The sequence below is a fragment of the Lonchura striata genome, chromosome 2 (genome assembly GCF_050655825.1).
Source record: "Lonchura striata isolate lonStrDom1 chromosome 2, ASM5065582v1, whole genome shotgun sequence".
In the NCBI taxonomy this organism is placed as follows: Eukaryota; Metazoa; Chordata; class Aves; order Passeriformes; family Estrildidae; genus Lonchura; species Lonchura striata.
In genome coordinates this window covers 118287744-118308111 of record NC_140704.1, presented here as the reverse complement: position 1 = coordinate 118308111, position 20368 = coordinate 118287744, and the positions used below count along the sequence as shown (strand labels likewise).

The 20368-nt window shown below is 39.0% G+C and overlaps 1 protein-coding gene across 2 annotated transcripts in view; it reads right to left on the bottom strand.

Annotated features, from left to right (window-relative positions):
- The window catches only part of XKR4 (XK related 4), a 223723-nt gene that overhangs the window by 77215 nt on the left and 126140 nt on the right, over positions 1 to 20368 (bottom strand). For both annotated transcript variants that reach the window (XR_002467809.4, XM_021555686.4), the window contains exon 2: positions 11280 to 11479. Coding sequence is in view for 1 of the 2 variants with exons in the window: in XM_021555686.4 (XP_021411361.1) it covers positions 11280 to 11479 (200 nt within the window). In the remaining variant the exon portion in view is untranslated. The remainder of the gene's footprint in view (positions 1 to 11279; positions 11480 to 20368) is intronic.

Below are 20368 nucleotides of genomic sequence, written 5' to 3'. Positions count from 1 at the left end.
TCAAAACTAAAACTAGAAATTTTCTCTTCAGCAGTAACACAAAAGCTGTTAATGATTTGTTTTTAAACTGTGTTCATTATATACAGAGAACAGAACACAGTTTACCACTTTATTAACTGACATACTGTGAGAAATAACACCCACTGGAAAAAGAAAAATATTTTAAATTAATTTTCATTATAATTTAGTTAGGAAACCAAAAACTAATACAATACACTTAATAGGTTTTTATACCCACTAGGTTAGGTAGAATGTCATGCTTAACATAAAAGACAGCTACTTAATACCTTTTGGTAAAACAATGCTCCTATAAATCCCAGACCAGCAAGTAGATTTTATTCATTAAAACAGTTCCACTGAGTTCAGTGAGAAAGTGCCCACAGGGGTGAACTTCTTGTGCCTGACTGGACCTTTTGTTTGAGTCTCACAGTAACACTGGTTGTTCACTGATACTGGCAAAACTCTGAGCACAAAGCAAAAATACAATAAGATTTTTATATTTGCTCAATACTCATCTAACACACAGCTGAAAAATACTAATATTTATAAAACTAGTTACAGATATGAAATCCCATACAAATGTCATCATTTTTAGAATATTCTGTATACAACTAAACTTGGATGTCATGTGAGGCACATTTAAAACCTGCATTCCCACTTTGACATGCAACTTGCAGCTAAAATCACTCTTATCAGAAAAGATTAGTTTTCAGGTTAATTTTGGAAAAGAAAAAATCTGCAGATTAACAAACTAACGTGCACTAACATGCACTAGCAATGAAAATGACAGAAAATTTCAGATGTATGGTTTTTGTGTGAAGCTGGACATGCACTTTGGCTCTGTGACTGAAGATTTAAAGGTCACTGCATGATGAATTCACATTAATTCTTATCTTTGAGGTATTGTGCACTCTTTGGGTAAGACACAATCACGACTAAAATTTCTCACTGCTATATTAGACACAGGAAAGTGTTTTCTGTGCCAAGCATGCATCACTTTTTTTCCCATCCTCAAGCAAACTTACTAGTCATAAAAAACACAAGAACCCAAAAATGAAATTGGAAATCTTTTCCTTGGCAAGTTCACTTATAGCACAACAAAAAGGGAGCAGAAGGATATGCCACCAACTTTCTGACATTCCCCAACAAATAAAATTCAGTGTGTAGGCAGTATATCACACTTGCAGAAACTAAATGCACTACTTTGTGTCTCAGGCTATCTTTACCACTGTGTATACATTAACAGCTTTCTGAAGCCACTATTAAATTAAAAAATCTGTAGATAATGTGGAAATAATTTTTGTTGGTTTTTTCTTTTGCCATTCTCTGCAGCAGTAAAGAATTTATTTTCACAATACCTCCAGTCTCATAACACCCATAAAACCTGGATCCATCAGAGGGGAGCAGCTGATCACAGGAGAGCAGGGCTGCCCTGCAGAGTGATCTCAGAAAATTGAGAGGAGTGACAAAAAAGACTTATAAAGGCAAAAGAAAACTCTTTCATGTTCATATCACTTTGGGCCACCAGTACTGGAAATACTTGCACAAACTGGAGCACGGCCAGTCACTGAAACAAGAGCGTCATAGAATATCAGTCCATACTCTCATAAATGGTCTGTCTACATCTGCCTTGTAGGCCTCTTTTGGGTACTGAAAGGCCACAACTAGGTCATCCTAATTCCATCCTGAACAATCCTAATTCTCTTATACTTTCCTTGTAGGGCGTTCTCCATCTCTCTGATCAACTTGATGGCCTCCTTTGGACTCACACCAACAGGTCCATGTCCCTTCTATGCTGTGGACCCCAGAGCTGATGCAGCACTCCAGGTGGGATCTCACCAGAGCAGAGCAGAGGGGAAGAATTCCCTCCCTTGCCCTGCTGGCCATCCTGCTTGTGACCCAGCATGGGATATGGTTGATTTTCTAGGCAGTGAACGCACATAGCCAGATCATGTCCAGGCTCACACTCACCAGCACCCCCAAGTCCTTCTTATCAGGGTTGCTCTGAATCTGTTCATCCCCCAGCCCACACTGATACTGGGGATATCAACACCCCAGTATCACCCCACCTGACCCAGGTGCAGCACCAGCACCTGGTCTTATTAAACCTCATGAGCTTCTCATGGCCCCACTTTGCAAGCTTGTCCAGATCCCTCAGGGTGGCATCCTGCCCTTCAGGTGTGTCAGCTGCATCACTCAGCTTGGTGTCATCTGCAGATTTGCTGAGGGTGTACTCAATCCCTTAGTCTATGAAGACATTAAATAACACTGGCCCCAATATGGACCCCTGAGGAACAGTACTCGCCACTGATGTCCATCAGGATTCTGAGCCACTGACCACTTCCCTGTTGATGTGACCATCCAACCACTCTCTTGTCCATCTAGCAGTCTACTCATCAACCCCATCTTTTTTCAATTTAGAGAGAGGGATATCGTGGGGAATCATGTCAAAGGTCTTGCAGAAGTCCAGGTATATAACGTCTGTAAGCCTTCTCTTGTTCACTCATAGCCACAATGTTAGGGGCTATGGTGCCTGAGCTGGGTTTGTGTCGCCTGAGGGAGGACTGGTAGAGAGGACTGTTAACCAAGAGGAGATATCTAATTGCCATTTTCTTCTTCCTAAAAGGAGAATTATACAAAACCCTCAAACTTAGAGGCACACAATGAGTCAAAATCGCAGCAAGAGAAAATCTGATTTACTATAAGAAAAGAGATTTTTGCCACGGTGGTGAGCACTGGTACAGTTCACCCAGAGAGGCTGTGGGCTCAGCAACCACAGAAGTGCACAAAACTCAAACAGACATGGCCCTGAGGAACCTGATAGATTTTTGAATATGGTTGTGCTTCCAGGAGGGTTTGGACCAGATGACTGATTGAGGACCCTTTGACCTATCTCATTCTTTTGTTCTGTGACAAGACACTCAATTGGTGTGAGCTGGAAATATCATCCAGAGGTGAGATTATCAGCTTGGTACTTGAACAAACTGCATCAAAAAATCTTGAGAACCCAATCTTTAAATTATATTCTTATGAAAACATAAGTTTATAAAACCATGTATAATTCTTTTCTTTCAGACTGGCATAATACCTCTAAGGTATGAAAAAAATATGTACCTAAAGTTCTGTTTGAATATCCAAATATATGTCATGATTTTTCAAAATTTAATAAAGGAGGCACCTACCTACTATCTTTGGTAACCATCTGATTTATTGAGACCTTCCAACAGGTTTTGGAAGCTTAGCTAGAGACACCTCTATCTGGAAATGTAGCTAGGATAACTAATGTGAGAAGAATGAGGGCAAAAAGAGTAGCAGTAAAATGTGTACTAAATCTTCTTAATACAGTTATTAATGACCTTTTTTCTATTAAAATTACATATGAAGATGTTATGCTGGTATGTTATGAAGCCTTATTGCTGTTCACTCAGAATGACCTCAATAGTTTATTCATTTTGCTATGATGTAATGAGTGGAAAAAAAGGTTAAATGAACGGCAGAGCTTCACAAATTATATTTTTTTGCATCATAGTGCAAACTCACATTTATATGTCTACATAGTCATCCTCTGTTTTTTTTATGACCAGTTAATACGTAATAAACAAGGATAAAGATATCAGCATAAACTCAGTAAAAACCAGAGTCACCAGAAGATATTATTTATGAGAAAATGTTTGATGTAGTTCCCCTCATTACTAAGGCTGCTAGAGGAATTAGAATTATTTCACTGCAGTCAAACAGAAAAAAAAAATGTTCACTAATCATCTCTGATTGACTTTCAGGGGTTGAGGTCCTGTAAAATGGGTTTATTAAGAAGACAATACCTGTGTACATTGCATCTTACTTTTACAAGTTGTACTGATGCATCATACTTTTAGATAGATGAATGGACAAGGACACGACATCAGGAAACAGAGGAAATAAACACAGGACATAAAGCATTAGAAGGGTTACAAAAAGAATTATAAGGTTACAGAAACACCCATGGCCTCATAATAATTCCCTGGACATGGGTACTGAAAGAGAGCTGGTATTCAGAAAAGATGGAAATAATGGCAAAAGCAGTGTGTGTGAATGGAATGACAGCAGAACCCTTTCAGAAAGGGTTCCCTGATAAAACAGATTCTGTTTGCATACAAAATCACTTTGGGGAAAGATTGTGGGTAGCTAGAGTCTGCTGTAGAATTCCAGAGTTAAATTTGGACGTGGATTGAGCTGTTCAAACCATTATTACAGGGAGAAATTCTGCACAGAATTGTCTCGTTATGGCAGCCTCCGATTTGTCAGATATAGGCTGGAGAACAAGTGTTGCTGAAGGCAGCCCAGATATTCCAGAGTGTGACAACTGACAGCTTTTCTGAGAGAAAGCAGAGAGGATTATTTCTAAACTTAGTTATGGAAAGTATAGAGGTTGTTACAGGACATCTAATTGTAGCAAAATAGAGTTGAATCACATAAATGTTGGTTTAATTGATATACAATAGAGGGATAAACAAAAATAGATCTGCTAGTAAGTCTAACAGAATTTTAGAGAAATTACTGAAGGCAGCATAAGTTGTTTTGTTCCCCACTTCTCTGTGGGGGAGACTTGGATTTTCTTTGAGGCAAGGCACAGAAGAATTTTGTGAGCTTCTGAACACTGAAACCTAAAAACTTTCAGAAAAAAAGCCTCAAAGCCTACCTCAGAAATGGTTCTTTGATGGAAATGAAAAAAAGAATGATGAGCAATAAAAGTAGTATTTTATAGGACAATTTTCCATATGGGCTCTTGAAATAAGAGCTGAAAGACAGAGCTAGCTGATAGAAAATAAGAACAGAAAGGAAATTTGTATTACTGTAGATGGAAGCAAAACTGAAAGTTCCTTGTTTTCACCCAATACAACCAAAACCTCTCTGTCTCAGGATTCAAAATAAGCCAATGTAAGAAATCCTGTTGTTGGTGAGAAGTGTCTCAGAAGTGGTGCCACATGACTGAAAAGGAGGCATTTCACAAGTACCTGGCTGAAGCAGGGCTACAGTGCAGGCTTCAATAAAACACAAAGCTTTAGTGTGGCTTTTAATGCAATAACTAACTGAAAACAAAGGTAAATCTAGAACCACAGGATGGCTTGGATTGGAAGGGACCTTAGAGGTCATCTAGTTCCAAATCTCTGCCATGGGCAGGGACAACTTTCAGGAGCATTGGATTCCTCACAGCTCAATATCTTTCTTTTATAACCCCTTTCTCAACAAGTAAAATGTAGCAAATCTATCAAATAGCAAAATGGTGACTACAATGCTAATGAGAAAGTGTTGGTGATGCTTGAGAGATTAGGGAATAGTAGAGGAGAAATAAGGCAGGTAAAATAACTAGTTAAAGAAAGATATTGCAGATTATGTTGAAATGCTAATAAAGAACCCTTGAGGTTGAGTAGAGTTACTTTTTCAATACTGATTACACGTGGAACCAATCTTGTCTGAACACTTCTCTTAATGACCTTTTTTTAAAACATAATGTACTAGTAAGTGTTTGGGAGATATTGTCAATGTAGGAAAGGAGAGAGATACATGAAAAAATCAGGAGCGCCTTGCAGGCTGGAAAAGTAGAAAAGAGATGAAATTTCATTACATGCATTTAGTTGCTAATACAATTTTTAATGTCATTGAAGCCTCTTTAGAGTGATGTGACACTAGAAGAGCTTGTGTGTTTTAAAGGATGATGAAATAACTAGAATTAACTAGTCCAATACCTGAGTGAAGAGGGAATTACAACTCTAGATCATACCTAGTGAGATATTGCCATGAAAAATATGGATAAATGTGATGTGGTGTCTTCTGTGCAGCCTTGGTCATCTGTATACACCAAAGATTAATTCAGACTGGGGCTGAGGAAGAAAAATCTATGAAGAAAATTCAGAATCTCTCATGAGATGAAAGAATGATAGCAGGAGGAATGATTCCACTTTTCCATCAAAGTATCTCTGATTCCCCAATCCCATTTGTCACTCACAACAGTCCCACTGGGCAGGGGAAAGCAGTGCAATCCCTTGTCTGGAAGGATGCATATTTGGGATGACTGGTGGCTGGCATGTAATAAAAAAATATTGGCTGGAGTCTGACTGTTTTTCCTTGTAGTGGGGCTCTCTATTTTTAAAAAAATATTTTTAAAAAATATAATTATTTTTTATTTATTTTTTCTTTGCATTGACTGTTTTTTGTTACATTTAAGAAAACATAATTATCTTTGAGATGGTGGTTGTTCTCTCATACTGATTGAAATACTGCAATGTATCAAAAGTTCTTAAAAGCTGGACTGATGGACAGAATTGGCTATATAACTGTACAAACCCCATTTCCTTAGGGAACAAGTGTAAAAACAGGGATGGCACTAGAATAAATATGCACAGACTGCTGATAAAATTAAAAAGTCCGGACAGGCATTGGCAGCTCTATATCAATCAGAGAATTAAACTTTCAACTGGTATATTAGATACCAAGGGTATAACTAGTTTTAAGATTGTAATCAGGCTATGAAATGGATTATATGACATGATTGCCTTCAGGAAGTCCTCTCCTAGGCTATCAGAAACAAGTGTATGCTAATATGATGCCTCTATCCTAATAAGCACAAGATAACATTTTGAAAATTTGCAAAAGGACCTGCGGATCAGTTTAAGAGTCATTTCCAGAAAACACATTTACTCCATAATAGATCATACTTGTTGATCCTTGTCACTGGAAATCTGTTTTGCCAAGTATCAAGCAGAAGTTGTAACTATAGGTTGCTCAATTTTAGTTTCTCTGTGGAAAGTTTGAGTGCTGGACTGCAGTGGTGCAGAACCTTGACAACACAGAAAAAAGTAATGACAACTTGCCCAGAACTCAAATGCTGCACCTGATTTCCATATAAATATACACTGAATTGTATAAAATATTGCATCAGAATTATGTATTTTATTTATTTATTTATTTATAGGGCACTGCAAATGTAGGCAGCATTTTACAGAGCAATCCAAAATTGCTGTGAAAGCAACAAAAAAAAGAAAAGCTGTGCAAGGGCATAATGTTGTTCACAAAAAAGTTGTAGACCTAAATGATTTTCAGTTTACTGTGCTGATATGAAAAGTCTGAATTCCTGATGCACAACATTGAGCTTTGCCATAAGATTTTTTAAACAACTAGTGAAAAACATAATTTGCTTCTGCCAGATAAGGTTAGGACCTATCAGCCATGTCATAAACTGCTATCCAGTCTCTCAGCTTCTTCTTCAGCTCAGGCAGCAACAGCAATTTGTTTGGAGTAGAAGGACTGGAGAATGGTTCTTGGTGGCACTGCAAATGTTTGTTTGGCTGCGGTGTCAGCATAAGAACAGTGTAGGGTTTCCATCAGAGTTGAAAATGTTTGACCAGGGAGATTTCCTGGAAATGCATTTTTCAGCAGAAGCCAGTAGCTCTGTGGTGTGAGGTGACTTCAATGAAACTTGATGAATTTATAAACTGGTCTGAACTTTTCGTTTTGCTTCTGGCACTACTGTCAGTCCCCATTAAGAAATGCAGCTTTATATGACATAAACTTTGATTAGACTTTGATTAAACTTTGATAGAGACTTTGATTAATAGCACTGTATGGAGAAGCCAGAACAAACCTCCTAGGGGCTGATGAAGAAAAAATTGTCAATGCAGTAAACAGGAATGAGAAGCTAATCTATAATTGAAGCAAAGTGTTAATTAATACAGTATAAATAATGAAATCTGTGGTAAATCCAGGGAGTAATCTTGTCTATGTGCTCTTCTAGATGTGGTTAGAACACCATACCTTGAATAGGAAAGTATTATCTGTATGATAGCCAATGGGAGTCTCTTTCCAACCAGATGGTCAGAAGGATTTTTTACTTGCTGGGAGTTTACTCATTTAAGATAAGAAGCCTTTCTAAAATCAAATGTCATAGTGGGAAAACTGAAGTAGGTAAAAGAGTGCCAATGGATGGCTGCTAGTCTGTGGGCAGGACTCCAAGATAAGGTACCACATAAAGGGACAGGCCTGACCTTCCTTACCTACTCTGATGCTCTGTCCTCCCTTGCCTCCTCAGGGCTGGCATTCCCCATTGTTTATAACCCCCTGTCCCAGGCTGTGCTCAGAGCAAAGGCAGGAGGAGCTGACTCCTGTGAGAAGAGGAAGGAATTACCTATTTCAAGGCACATCAGTCAGCCTTCTAGAAAGCAGATATTTCTTCAAACTCAAAGGAATCACCAGAGTGGAAAAGGTGAAGGTAATAGGGGTATTAGCACAGCTCTAGTTTAGTCTACTGTCAAACTGAAGTTGTTTGTCTTCTTGAGAAATTTGTACCAAGAAATCATCAGCTTCCCACACAAGCAATTTCACTTCTTCCACTCAGGTGAGGCCTGGCTTCTGGTTGCAGGCAGAATAAGAATGAACATTGCCTCTAAATTTGCCAGTTTTGATGAAATCTTAAAGAAGAATCAGGTTTTTAGGTGATAATTTAGCTATTGTTTTACTATTACTTGGATATCTCTGGATGAGGATGCAGAAGAGAGGTCTGTCAATGGCCTCCCACACAAGCCTTGCTCTGCTTCAGGGTCATGATACAGGGCACACAATCCTTGCTAGAAGCTTACACTGCATTTTTAAAATTCATGCTTGGGGACCCCAGGCAAATGCTAAAGGATCCCTGTGGTGTGTCCTCAGGGCTTTTGAAGTGGTCCTTACTGCAGTGCATGGGAGATTGAGAGGGACGGTTTTGCAGATATTGCACAATAATGTTCATGATCCCCATCAAGATCCATGTACAGATCTGCACATATTTCTTATCTTGATTAGCATGGTTTAGTTACTGAAACAAGAAATAGTGTAAACCAAGCCAACACCCATTACAAAATCTTCATTGATGCTGATAGCATTGTCCTGTTGGGAATAATGCTATTTTGTTGCATTTTGAATTGAAAATATAGAATTTCATAAATAAAAATACTTAAAAGTTTTTCTTGCAGTAATTAATGGATTAATATTAGAAATACCCTGGTTATAGACCATTCATTTCCCATGCCAAATTTGTGGTTTGTGAAAGTCATAAACTCTTAAGAACATGGACCAGCGATGTCACTTAACAATTCTCATAGTAACTTTGTCCTGTGGGACAGAGAACTAACAGAACAACAATACAAACATCCAGTAGCTTTCCCTAAACAAAGAAAATCAATCAAACACTGTGTTTATTGATCCATGTTGGAAATCTCTCTAACAGGCTCAGTGAGCGGACAGCTAGCTGAAGCAAATGCCTTATGGCTGGGCCTTTTAAAACACCCATTTGTAGCATGATACCACTGAGAAAAATTATGTTCTTCTTATGCAGCCTCACAGCTAATCCACCATCCTATGGTGTAATGCATTAGCCTTATAATTTCTTTTTAAAAGGAGAGAAAACAGAGAAAGGATTTTCACAGCTGGCAAGATGTTAAAACATATTAGCTTTTATCATGAGAGAATAATGGTACTACAGATTAAGAAAATTCTAGCACCTTGTTTAATTTTCTTAGTTTTTTTTTCCTTTTCTCAGTGGAAGTTGGAAAAAAATGGGGGAAGAGAGCATAAGTAAATACCTTCAACCTTCTCAGCTGAAATCCATAATTATAGTTTTATTACTTTCTGGTTTCTGATATATAGGTTTCACAGAGCTGATTGCAGGGTGCAGGAGCCATTTTTGCCTTTTAAATTGAGGCATTTCAGGTCTTCTCTAATTAACAACCACTTGCAGTGTATCACAGACTTACTGTATACTCACTAGGCTCATTTCTCAGAGACAGCTATTATTGCACTAAAATGAGGATGAGAGGCATTCTGTATTAATATTTTATGAAGATAGCTAGATTACAGCTGACCATACAGTATTCTATCTATGTTCTTCTAAGTCTTTTTCTGGACTCACTTTTTCTGGGGAGACAAATCTTGAAGTGATAATACCTTCTCCGCAATGATAATAGTTTGAATTTGTTGGTGTAGGGCCTCATAATTTTGAGAAATAGCAGTAGGAAGTGCATAGGTAAACTTCCTTGTACAGAGCACCAGCTAATTAAAATAGAAACTTTGGTTTTCTTTTCCCATTAAGGTGGCAGAGTTTTATATCTAATGAAACAAAAATACAGGAAGAAATACATCTCTTTATTACATGACAGTTCAGAGCTCTGTAAAAGTGAAGCCTCTGATTTATCCACAGGAAATTGCCCAGGATCAAGATCTTCACACAATTACCCACTTTATGCCCAGCCATTTTTTATCTAATCAGACTCACTGCATGTTACTCATAATAAGCTAACCAGAACCAACATTTTCTTGGAGCAAGGATTTGTCATATTTTCTTCTTGTACAGTGGTAAGTACATGAGCTGTTCTTTAAAAGTAAATGACAAAATTCTGCTTTTCCTTTCTCCCTCTGTCCCTCCAATTCTCCCCTCCTCCATTCACTTATCACTGCCTCATGGCATTTTTGTTCTCTTCTGGATTCCAAGGTCTCATTCACTTCATTCCCTTGCTAAAGAATTCTGTCCAGGTGCAGCCATAAGGCAAACCAATGGCACAATACAAAAGGACAGCTGTCAAGTAGCCAAAAGCAGCATGAAGAAAGCAATAGTGAATGAGATATTCTAATATCTGTATCACTGACTGACAAAGCCATATAGCAGGACATATGCATGGATTTACTATTTTAAAGAAGTAACCACACTTGCTGAAAGCACCAACTTTAGAAGGAAACCTAGAGTGTGAAGGAATGAGTAGTACTTGAGGGATTATTTGTATTATTTCAGGTAACAACAGCAGAGAACTGATGGACATAAACATTGGCATTTTCTTCACAGAATTGCTGTTATCTCCTGTGCTATCTCCTGTTTTGCATAATGCCATATAAACCTCATTACTGCAGTTTGCAGGGTTTTGAACATTCAGAGAAAAAAGCATAGGGAGAAGAGTAATAGTTTGATTGATGCAATTTTCACATTGGCCTAGTGGATAATCAGAAGAGCTCTTCTATTACAAGGACATGCAGAAAGCAAAATATTTTAAATCCTACCCACAACCCAGGGCCATTAAGAAAGGCTAAAAAACCCTCTAATAATACATGCTTTCTTGACAGAGTTAATGTTAACAGCTAAATAGCAACTAGCAGGCAAGATCTGCTCTTATGCCAGGACTACAAGGCACACAGCAGTCTGAACCAAGGATAAATATGTATGTGTGGAAATTACATCTTCCAAAAATTGTAAAAAATAAATAGATTAAATGAACCCCTACCTTGGAGAGCCTGGAGTGTACGAGTCTGTACAACAATACAGAGTTGCAGGACCAGCTGTGGTGCACTTTCCAGAAAGGTGGCTAGCAAATGCAGCATACTCACATCTGCATACTCATACACCATTTTCCAATAAAACCGCCATCTGTCATTCTCTCCACTCTGTCGACTCCGGATACCCAAGTACATTGTGTGAAAATACCTGGAAATTAAAGAGAATGGTTATAGAAGCACAGAATGACATTTTACCGGTTATGCTTCTGCTTGCAAATAATATTTTGTTCAATGTACTTCAAAATAACGAACATTTATTTTAAAAGGTTGTTGTATTTCAATTTATAAGAGTTGATGTGATAAGAGTAAACTAAACTGAAGACAAGACTAGCCTTAATAAGGCCATTAAGAAAGCTTAGCCTTGTCTTTTTTTAAATAGTATTTCTTTCAAGGACCCAGTTTTCTAATTTGAAATATGTGGGTGATATCTTGGTTATATGGCTTTCCTCCGAGGTTTTGCAAATAATGAGAGGAACAGAACTGACTCTTTAATGGGAACCTGTAAGAACTAATCTTCTTCTGCATGGCTGTATTAGGACTTGGAGGACCACCTGCACTGCAACTCTGAGGCGATCTTAGCCTGTAGCTCTGCTATGGCTAAGCTTATTGTCCTGCTTTTCCACCCATCTAAAGCATTGAATATTTAAGATACTGCCAAATGTATCATGCTTTTTTCTCATAGTTTGATTATTTTAGTCAGAGAGAAGATGTAGGTGTGAGTTCCTATTTTAGAAGGTGTGGAGATCTGGCTGTGGGTTCCCTTGGAGATCAGAAGTGACTCACTATGGTAGCTCCCATGCAGCAGTAGCAGTAAGCAGCAGCAGGAGCCAGGAACCCAACAGGCTGCTCTGCACCCCGTAGTAACCAGCAGATAAAGGGGACAATAGGCAAAGACTGTCAGCTCCCGTGGCCTGTACGATCAGCAGGGAAACACCTGGCTACCAGCTCATTAAGTAGATCTTGGTGGGTGCAGGAGCAATGAGTGGTTTTAGGAAGCAAGGGAGGTCTTCTGAAGGCTAGTACCCAGATGCTGTGATGCCTGTGGTGACCCTTGCAGAGTGTGCAGCAGCCTCCCATGGCACACCTGAGTCACAGCGCAGTGATCACTCTGGGTGGCCTTTGATCCGTTCTGTTATTCTGATCTGATCTCAGATATTCTGTGTCAGAAAAGCTCCCATATTGTTCCTACAATTTTAGTTCCAAACTAATTAAGGCTGGCTGAAAAAAATTACCAGTCTGACTTAATGAAAAATTTTCAAGATTAAGGTATTGCCTTGCATCAGGGTGCCTTGTGTCCTACAGTAGTATCCTGGGGGGCTACTAACTGATGTGGATCTTTGTTTCTCTTTTTCTTGATGTATCTTTCATATCCTGCTCCTGACATTATTTTCTCATGATAGTTTCAATATGTTTTCACAGCAATTTTTTAAGTGAGATTCTATTTTATAATTAGAAAAAGTTTAATAAACTTTAACCACTTTCAATATGAATTGTTTTAATTAGTTAAGATAAAGCATTTCTGTATTTCTTCTTTCCACAATTTCTTGTCTTAAAACCCTTTTCATAACTGGTGGTACATGGTGAATTGCAAAATATCTTTTTACAAATGTTTCATGCAACCTTTAATCTTTGCTCAGCTGTAACTCTACAGGTGTCTTATTCTGATGAGAAGACTTTTGGCTTCTGACTGGCAAAGAGCCCAAGACTTGGTTGCCCCCTTGAAGAGTGACCCAATGTACCCTTGTACCCAATGCACACTCTACAGCAGAGGAGCAGTTTTTATTCAGGAATATTCACCAGACAAAACCAGGGAGTAGTACAGAGAAACAGCTGAGAGGACAGATCTGAGCCTGCAGCATTTCTCTTGACAATGCACATCACAGCAATATAAAAGGAAAACACATTAAACTCACATTTAAATTAAAATCACACCAGGTGGCTTTGAATTTTATCAAAGTCCTGTGTGGGAGTGAAGAAGCAATGAACTGCTCAGAGATTGAGACCACAAAGGTACAGTAAACAAGACACCAACTGTAACTCTCATGGAAAACACTGAGCAGGTCTAGATGGGTCAGAGTGTGATGGGATAACTGGGGCTCTCTGGTGTCTTTGGGGTTAGGTAAAGTGGAATGGCCTGCTGCCCAGATCTGAAAGCCACTGAGCTGGAAAGATCTTTTGCTGCACAGTTCTGTTAATGGGGTCCATTGGACCCACAGGTTCTCAGTCACGATCCATTTAATTGTTCCTGGACCTCTCATTAAAGTCCTGCAGCACAGCAGGGACAGGTAAGGCTTGTATTTCCTTCTGCAGTTTATTGTTTGGGTGGGGTTTGTTTGTCCTGCCTAAGATGTCCTCCCAATGGGCACACCTTGGAATATTGCACATAGTGGGAGCAGACAGCATCTTCAGCATCATTCTTTTAAGATATCACTAAGCCTTGCTATAAATTCCTAAAGGAGCTGTGGCTGCTGAAAATTGTACCAGGAGGCTCTAGCTCTGCCAGTGGAGCCATCTGCAACTTCAGCTCTACGGCATTTGTACAAAAAATACTTTTTCTATTACAAAAATGACATACTGTGGCAGGTGAGGACCCCTAGGGTTCTTTACCTGCTCTGCAGAGTGGTTGTGCATGGCAAATATATTGTGATTAATGAACCCGTATGGAAATATTTCCTCTCCCATTGCACTTTATTGTGAAACACTGGCAGTGAGTTATTGGGGACTGGGGAATCATTGCTCTTTGTCTATTTAGTTCTCTGCAATTTAAACACAAGATGTAGAGGAGGAAGATACTTTCTGGTTTTACACAGTGGGGACCAAATTTCAGCCAAGGGTGGTATTTTTTTTTTTGTCCTTTCAATTTTGGCCAAATTAATTGTAGGCTGAAATGAACATTTACACACATAATTGCTGTCACTGATTTATAGGAACAATCAGGTGATTAGACAGCTAAACATTCTGATTTGCATCCACAATTAATTCCACCAGCAATTGATGTTAGGTGTGCAAATTAGCAGTTATTAAAATAAAAAGGTCTCATAAAATGATTCATATATCAAAGACAATTTATTCTGATAGTGAAATATAGAATAAAAAAAAAAAGGAGAGAAAGTGCTTTGTTGTAGTGGCTTCCAAATATAGCTTAACACTGCAGCAATGACACATTCCATTTTATATATATATGCATTATGCAATTCCACTTCAAACACTCTCACTGGAGGCCTATTGTCAGCAAATGCCATACAGACACAGTCAGAGGTAGTTCCTGATGTAAAGGGTTTCTACATTTTGGTGTTCTGGTATTGTTTTGGTAGAAATCCACATTTTTATGTGAGTCCAGGTTGTGATTCTTATATACAGTTATTCCAGAAAGACACAGAAAACCTAGTATAGAGTTCTGCATTGCAAAATGTCTTCTGTAAATTGATGAAAGAGCAGATGTGAATGTTATTTTGGTTGTGATTGCATTCGGTCAACTACGGTCTTCTGCTGGTGCATTACAAATATACAAAAACTGCCTACCCATGTTCCCAAAGAGCATTTAATTGATATAAAAAAAGATGAAAAAGAGTGAAGAATTGAGAGTTAGAGTAACTGACAAAAAAGGGGGAAAGAAGCAGAAATGGGAAGTGTGGTAGCAATATTGCCATCTAGTAAAGTAACTACTTTGTCTAACAAATCAAGTTGATCTTACAGTTTCTTATTTCACTAGAAAAGTATAGCCAAATAAAAAGACACCACTCCACCCACTCCACAAAAAGACCCTATGATTTCATAGCTGTCTTGTTTGTGTAGAAGACCTTAGACATAACTGATTTTCTCAGAGATTTTGCAGTTAGATGATTATGAAACCTGTGAAGTCAGACTGAGAGAGTTGAGGTTGTTCAGCCTGGGGAAGAGAAGGCTCCATGCAGGGAGATCTTATTGTGGCCTTCCAGTACCTGAAGGAGGCTGAAGGTTATGGTTTCAAACTGAAAGAGGGTAGGTTTAAATTAGTTATAAGGAAAAAATTATTCATTGCAAAGGTAGTTGAGACACAGGAAGAGGTTGCCCAGAGAAGTTGTCAATGCCCCATCCCTGAAAGTACTCAAGGCCAGACTGGATCAGGATCTTAGCAACCTGGTCTAGGGGAAGCTGTCCCTGCCTATGACAAGGAATTGGATCTGGATGATCTTCAGGGTCCCTTCCAACTCAAACCATTCTTTCAGTCTGTGATTCTATGAAATGTACTATGAAAAAGCAATATCAAAACCTTGGGTTTTTTTTGTTTTTTTTTTTATGAAGACAGACCACAGCTTGCGTTATCAATGCTGATTTAAAGAAGCTTATATTCAGAATTAATACAATGGAGTGAGAAGCACTATATCACTGATAATCAGATGGCAACATATGTATCATTATTTGAGTCTTAATGTCTTAACCTTTGAAGGAAGTAGAGAATTTTTCAGCATTTAATTGTCATAATTTATTCCAGTGCATCACACAGCACAGTATACAGACCTTGATAAAGCATAACCCTTAAGGATGTGTATCTGAGACAAGACCACAAGTGACATTCTTTTTCCATTATATTAATGATGGAAGGCAGTAAAATAAAAACCAGAAAACCAGGCTACTCCTTGTGTCCACAGCAGGTGCCCAAGATGCAAGACAAATAAAAATAAAAAATTTCCTAGATTTGTATTTGGGAAAAAGATGTGTTTTGGTTCTAGGGAAAGAGACATTAATTCTGATAAGACAGTGGTTCTCCAGTATTTCCAAAATCAAGAGGCCTCATTTTGTTCCAGGTTCACATACCAGTATTGAGGATTGTCAGCACAGACAAAAAACATATATTTGAAATAATTCTGGTAAAAATTCACTTATGATTAAAGCATGCCCACTTATGCATTTAATTGAGATGAGGTAGTATAATAAGATGATAATACCAAATATTTAAAGTATTTAAAGTACTGTACAACCACTGCTTGATTAACTAGGATCAATGAAAATAATCTTACAGAATTTGCTCCTCAGGAGTTGGCAGCTGACCAACATAATACCTTTCTGCAGGAGCAAGGTGTAACTTTCAGTCAGCACACTCAAATCCAGCTGATATTTTGGAAGCCCATCACTGGATGTGCCTTTTTCTTGTGTGAAGAAAATTTTAACTCCTTTTTCCCTTATTCTTAGAAAATTCTCCCCAGGTCTTGCTCCAGTACAAGGCAGGCTAGGAGGCTCCCAAAATACTACCAAACAGGAGAAAAATCTTCAGAGTCAGTTATTCTGGAAGAGTATTTAGTGCCACTGGCACCTGTGCTAAGAATTTCCAACCTGGCTACAATTCATCTACTCTATTAAAAAAGACCTTCAGTGAGTACCCTGGTATCATTGAAACTGAAGATGCTTTTGGCAGTGAGTTAAAGAGCTTGAGTTTTTCCCCAGTTTACTTCATAGTATCTGGGTGTCATTTATGCCCATTGCTTCTAAGAAATTATTTCAAAAGCTGGTCCATTATGTTTTACAGACACCATTCTTTTTCATACAGATAGATTAGACTTATTATAAGTGGAAAGGAGAAACCAAACCCTTATTACATGTTGTTCCCAAGTGTGTGGGACATGACTGTTCTTGCTGCACATACTTGGGCTCAGTCAGTGTCTTCCAGTCTTCTGAGCTCCTCTGAGATTCTTATCCTGAAATTTGCTATTTGCTTTTACCTCCTTTCTTCCAGTCCTACAACTTTTGCAAATCTTTAGCTACAAATTTAGATTTTCTAGGTTTTGAAAATTTATGTTTATCTGCTGCTCATTTAGACAGCTTGCACAACAAGTATGTGCATATGCAAGTGCAGAGCCATATGTGAGTCCAGTCTGACTATGGCTCTGAGCACTTGCTACAGATTTTTACCATAATGAAATTATCCATCTGATGATAATATATATGGGTTTAGAAAAAAGTCTTCAGTTTGGAAGTGTCAAAGACTACATTGTTACCATGTGCTTTATCTAAGAAGTCCTTAGGATGATACACATGAATAAGAGACCATTTGCATTCTTTGGAAAAATGAAATAATTCTGATTTCATGCCTCATGTAGTCCATTTTATTGCAATTGCCTAAGTCTGTAGAGGATGCCTGCTTATGTTGCATAATCTACTGAAGAATTTGTGAGAAGACCAAAAGTCATTAATGGCTATTTGGAGCAGTCCTAGACATTTATTCTGATGCCTAATTTGCCCCTGCATCAAAGAATATATTAAACAGTTGTTCTTTCTGTGTTTGAGGTGTAAAGGATGAAAATCACTACTGCAAAGCTAAAAATCAGTAGAATAAACAGCAATTTGGATAAGTGGTATTTTCTTCTGTTGCTTAGTTACCAAAGAAAACTTAACTGTGTTTGTATCTCAACAGTATTTGCTATGTTAAATAACAACAGATTGTTCTATTTTACTTCCTGTGTGCCTTTTTATTAGGTGTGCCTGAATACTTAAATTTAAAAAGTTTCTTTAGAAGGAATACTGACTGCATTAGTAGTACATGCTAATGCTTATTCTTTTTGTTCTGAAGAAACAAGCAAATCCCTTCAATTTTAATTCTTTATTCTAGGAAGGAAAAAACAGCCAACTTTTAGTTTTCCAATCAAATTATTTTTGATGTGACCATTAAGGTTTAATGTGCAAAAGGAAACTGAAATGCATTCTGGAGCACAGCAGTGACCAAAACTTGTCCAACTAAGCATGGTTCTGGCAATTTACCAGCAGTCAAAAGCCTGGACTTAATTCACTTTAAATTATGAGTGCAGCATCCTCATCTGTGTCACTGAGATGTGTTCCATGTGAGGACAGATCCCACTAGGGAATATTTCATCATAAGAGACATTAAAAGGCTGATTTCCAGAATATGCATACCCTACAAAGATAAAAAACAAAACCTACCTCCTTGTATTTAATTTTACTTTGTAGTATTTAAGAGATCAGAAAAATAACTGCTTTACTTCCTATAATATAAAGCAAGGCACTTTATGAGCATAAATAAAATGATTACATCTGTTTCATTACTATCTATAAAGCATTCCCCAGCATCTTCTCTGACTGGGTGATCCTTCTCAAACAGCCATGAGTCGTATTACAGCAGCATTTTATGGTCATCTAAATTTTTATGGCCATCTGAATTTAGCTACTTTATGAATTCCCCAACTGTAGCCAGTCATACCCAGCACTTTCCTTCCTTTCCTGACATGTGCAAACTGCAGACCTCCAGTTTGTGAACCAGTGATGGAGAGAAATGGCAGGACTAAGTTGGACTAGGTTCAGGTTTAATGAGGAGAAGGCAGGGCAGTCTAAAGAAATTTCTGATGCAACCTTCTCCCCTACTAACTGTCCTCACCCTTGGGGTACAGCTGCTCAGCTCCACTGCTCAGACCACTGTGGGATTCAACCATGTATGTATGAGGCCACAAATCTCCAGGAAACAAATCTCCTTGTATGGGAATGAGCTGCAGCCTGGATGCTTGCACTGAACAGCATGGGTGCTGAGCTGTCCTCTGCCAGGACCCCTCTAGCTTTACAGCAATTTACTGTCCCTTCCTTTTCTCTGTACCCTGCAGACTCAGGTGAGGCAGGCAGAAAACCCTCTTCCTCTGCACACAGTGAGGTGATATCACCAGAGCATGCCTGGCACATGCTGCCAGATCAGATGGAAGTACCCCTGCACATTTGCTGTTTAGCTTAATTGTCTCCATGTTTCTCCTCTCAAAACTGGGATATTCCCAGGATGCACTTGCCTCCCAGGGCTCCCTGTCAGCCTGGAGGCTCTGTTGCATCCCAGTCAGCCTGTGAAGTCCTGTGCTGCTAAGGCTGCCCCTGCTGTGCCTGTGGTGCTCATCCCTGGGTCAGCTTTCCCTTTGTACGGTGCTGGGGACCAAAGGTGGGAGCAGATGGAGCTTGGTGGCCATGGACCCATTGGACAGGCAGCTGATGGTGACACTGCCAGTGATACAGTGGCATAACCTTGTCAGGAAGTATGACATAGCCAATGGCCACAGCTCCTCTAGATGCTGCCTAGATACTTAGGAGTAAACATCGGTGAATTTTTTTGCACTATCAGCTACCGGCCAGAATTGAAAAGGAGAATGCAGAAGTGAAATAATAAAAAAATTCACAGTATGTTGCAGATGTGTATAGCTTTGTTTTTCATAGTTTCATCACCAGGCATTGCCACTGGTGCTGCATAACAACTGCCTTTCCTGTTTCAATCATGGGACAAGACCATTTAGACATGTTTAGCAGGTCAGCTAAGAAGTTTTACTGCATTGTCATTTTCTGCAAGGCATTGAACACCTGCGTGCTCTTTAACTACAGGCATTGCTTCATCAAAAGCTGATGAAATCCCTTTGGGTCTCAGGGATTCTCAGAGGCTTCCTTGGTTTCCACTTGTGGGAAACACTGGATTTTGCTATATGTCAAGGCTGCAGCCCTGGAAGTGATGCCCAAGTGAGATCAGACCCCTAAGGGGAAGCAGCTTCCCGAGAGATTAGATATCTGCCCTGCTCTGTGTCCTCTGAGAAACTGAGGGCTTTCCTGCTTTGTCAAAAGGGTCCTTATGGGCTTCCTGAAGGAATAGTCCACTGAAGCTGTTAGGAAAATATGGCTCTCATGGTAAATGCCAGGGCACTCTAAAGAGATCAGCTAAAATCCTAATTCACAGCTTGCTCTGCAATTGTCTCTGGTTTCCTCCCTGCAGCTTTACATGGTGTTGGGGGTGACCGAGTGGAAGGCTCTATCTGTCCTGTGAAGAAGAGCTGAGATTTCCAACCAATAGTGGTTTACAGGGACTTTATTTCTTTTCCTCCCTTCCTCCTCATGTCATATTTTTCATTTGCTTCTAAGCCTGTCTGCCTGTTAGTCATCCTAAAGCACCCCAAGAAGTAAATCCTGGTTTGCCTCTGTCTCAGTCTGGAAATATCAAGAAGAATCAGGAATCAGAAAAGCACAGAATCCCCCAAGGAGCTCCAGGCATTCCCTGGAAAGGCAATTAGTCATGGCCAAGGATCTGTAC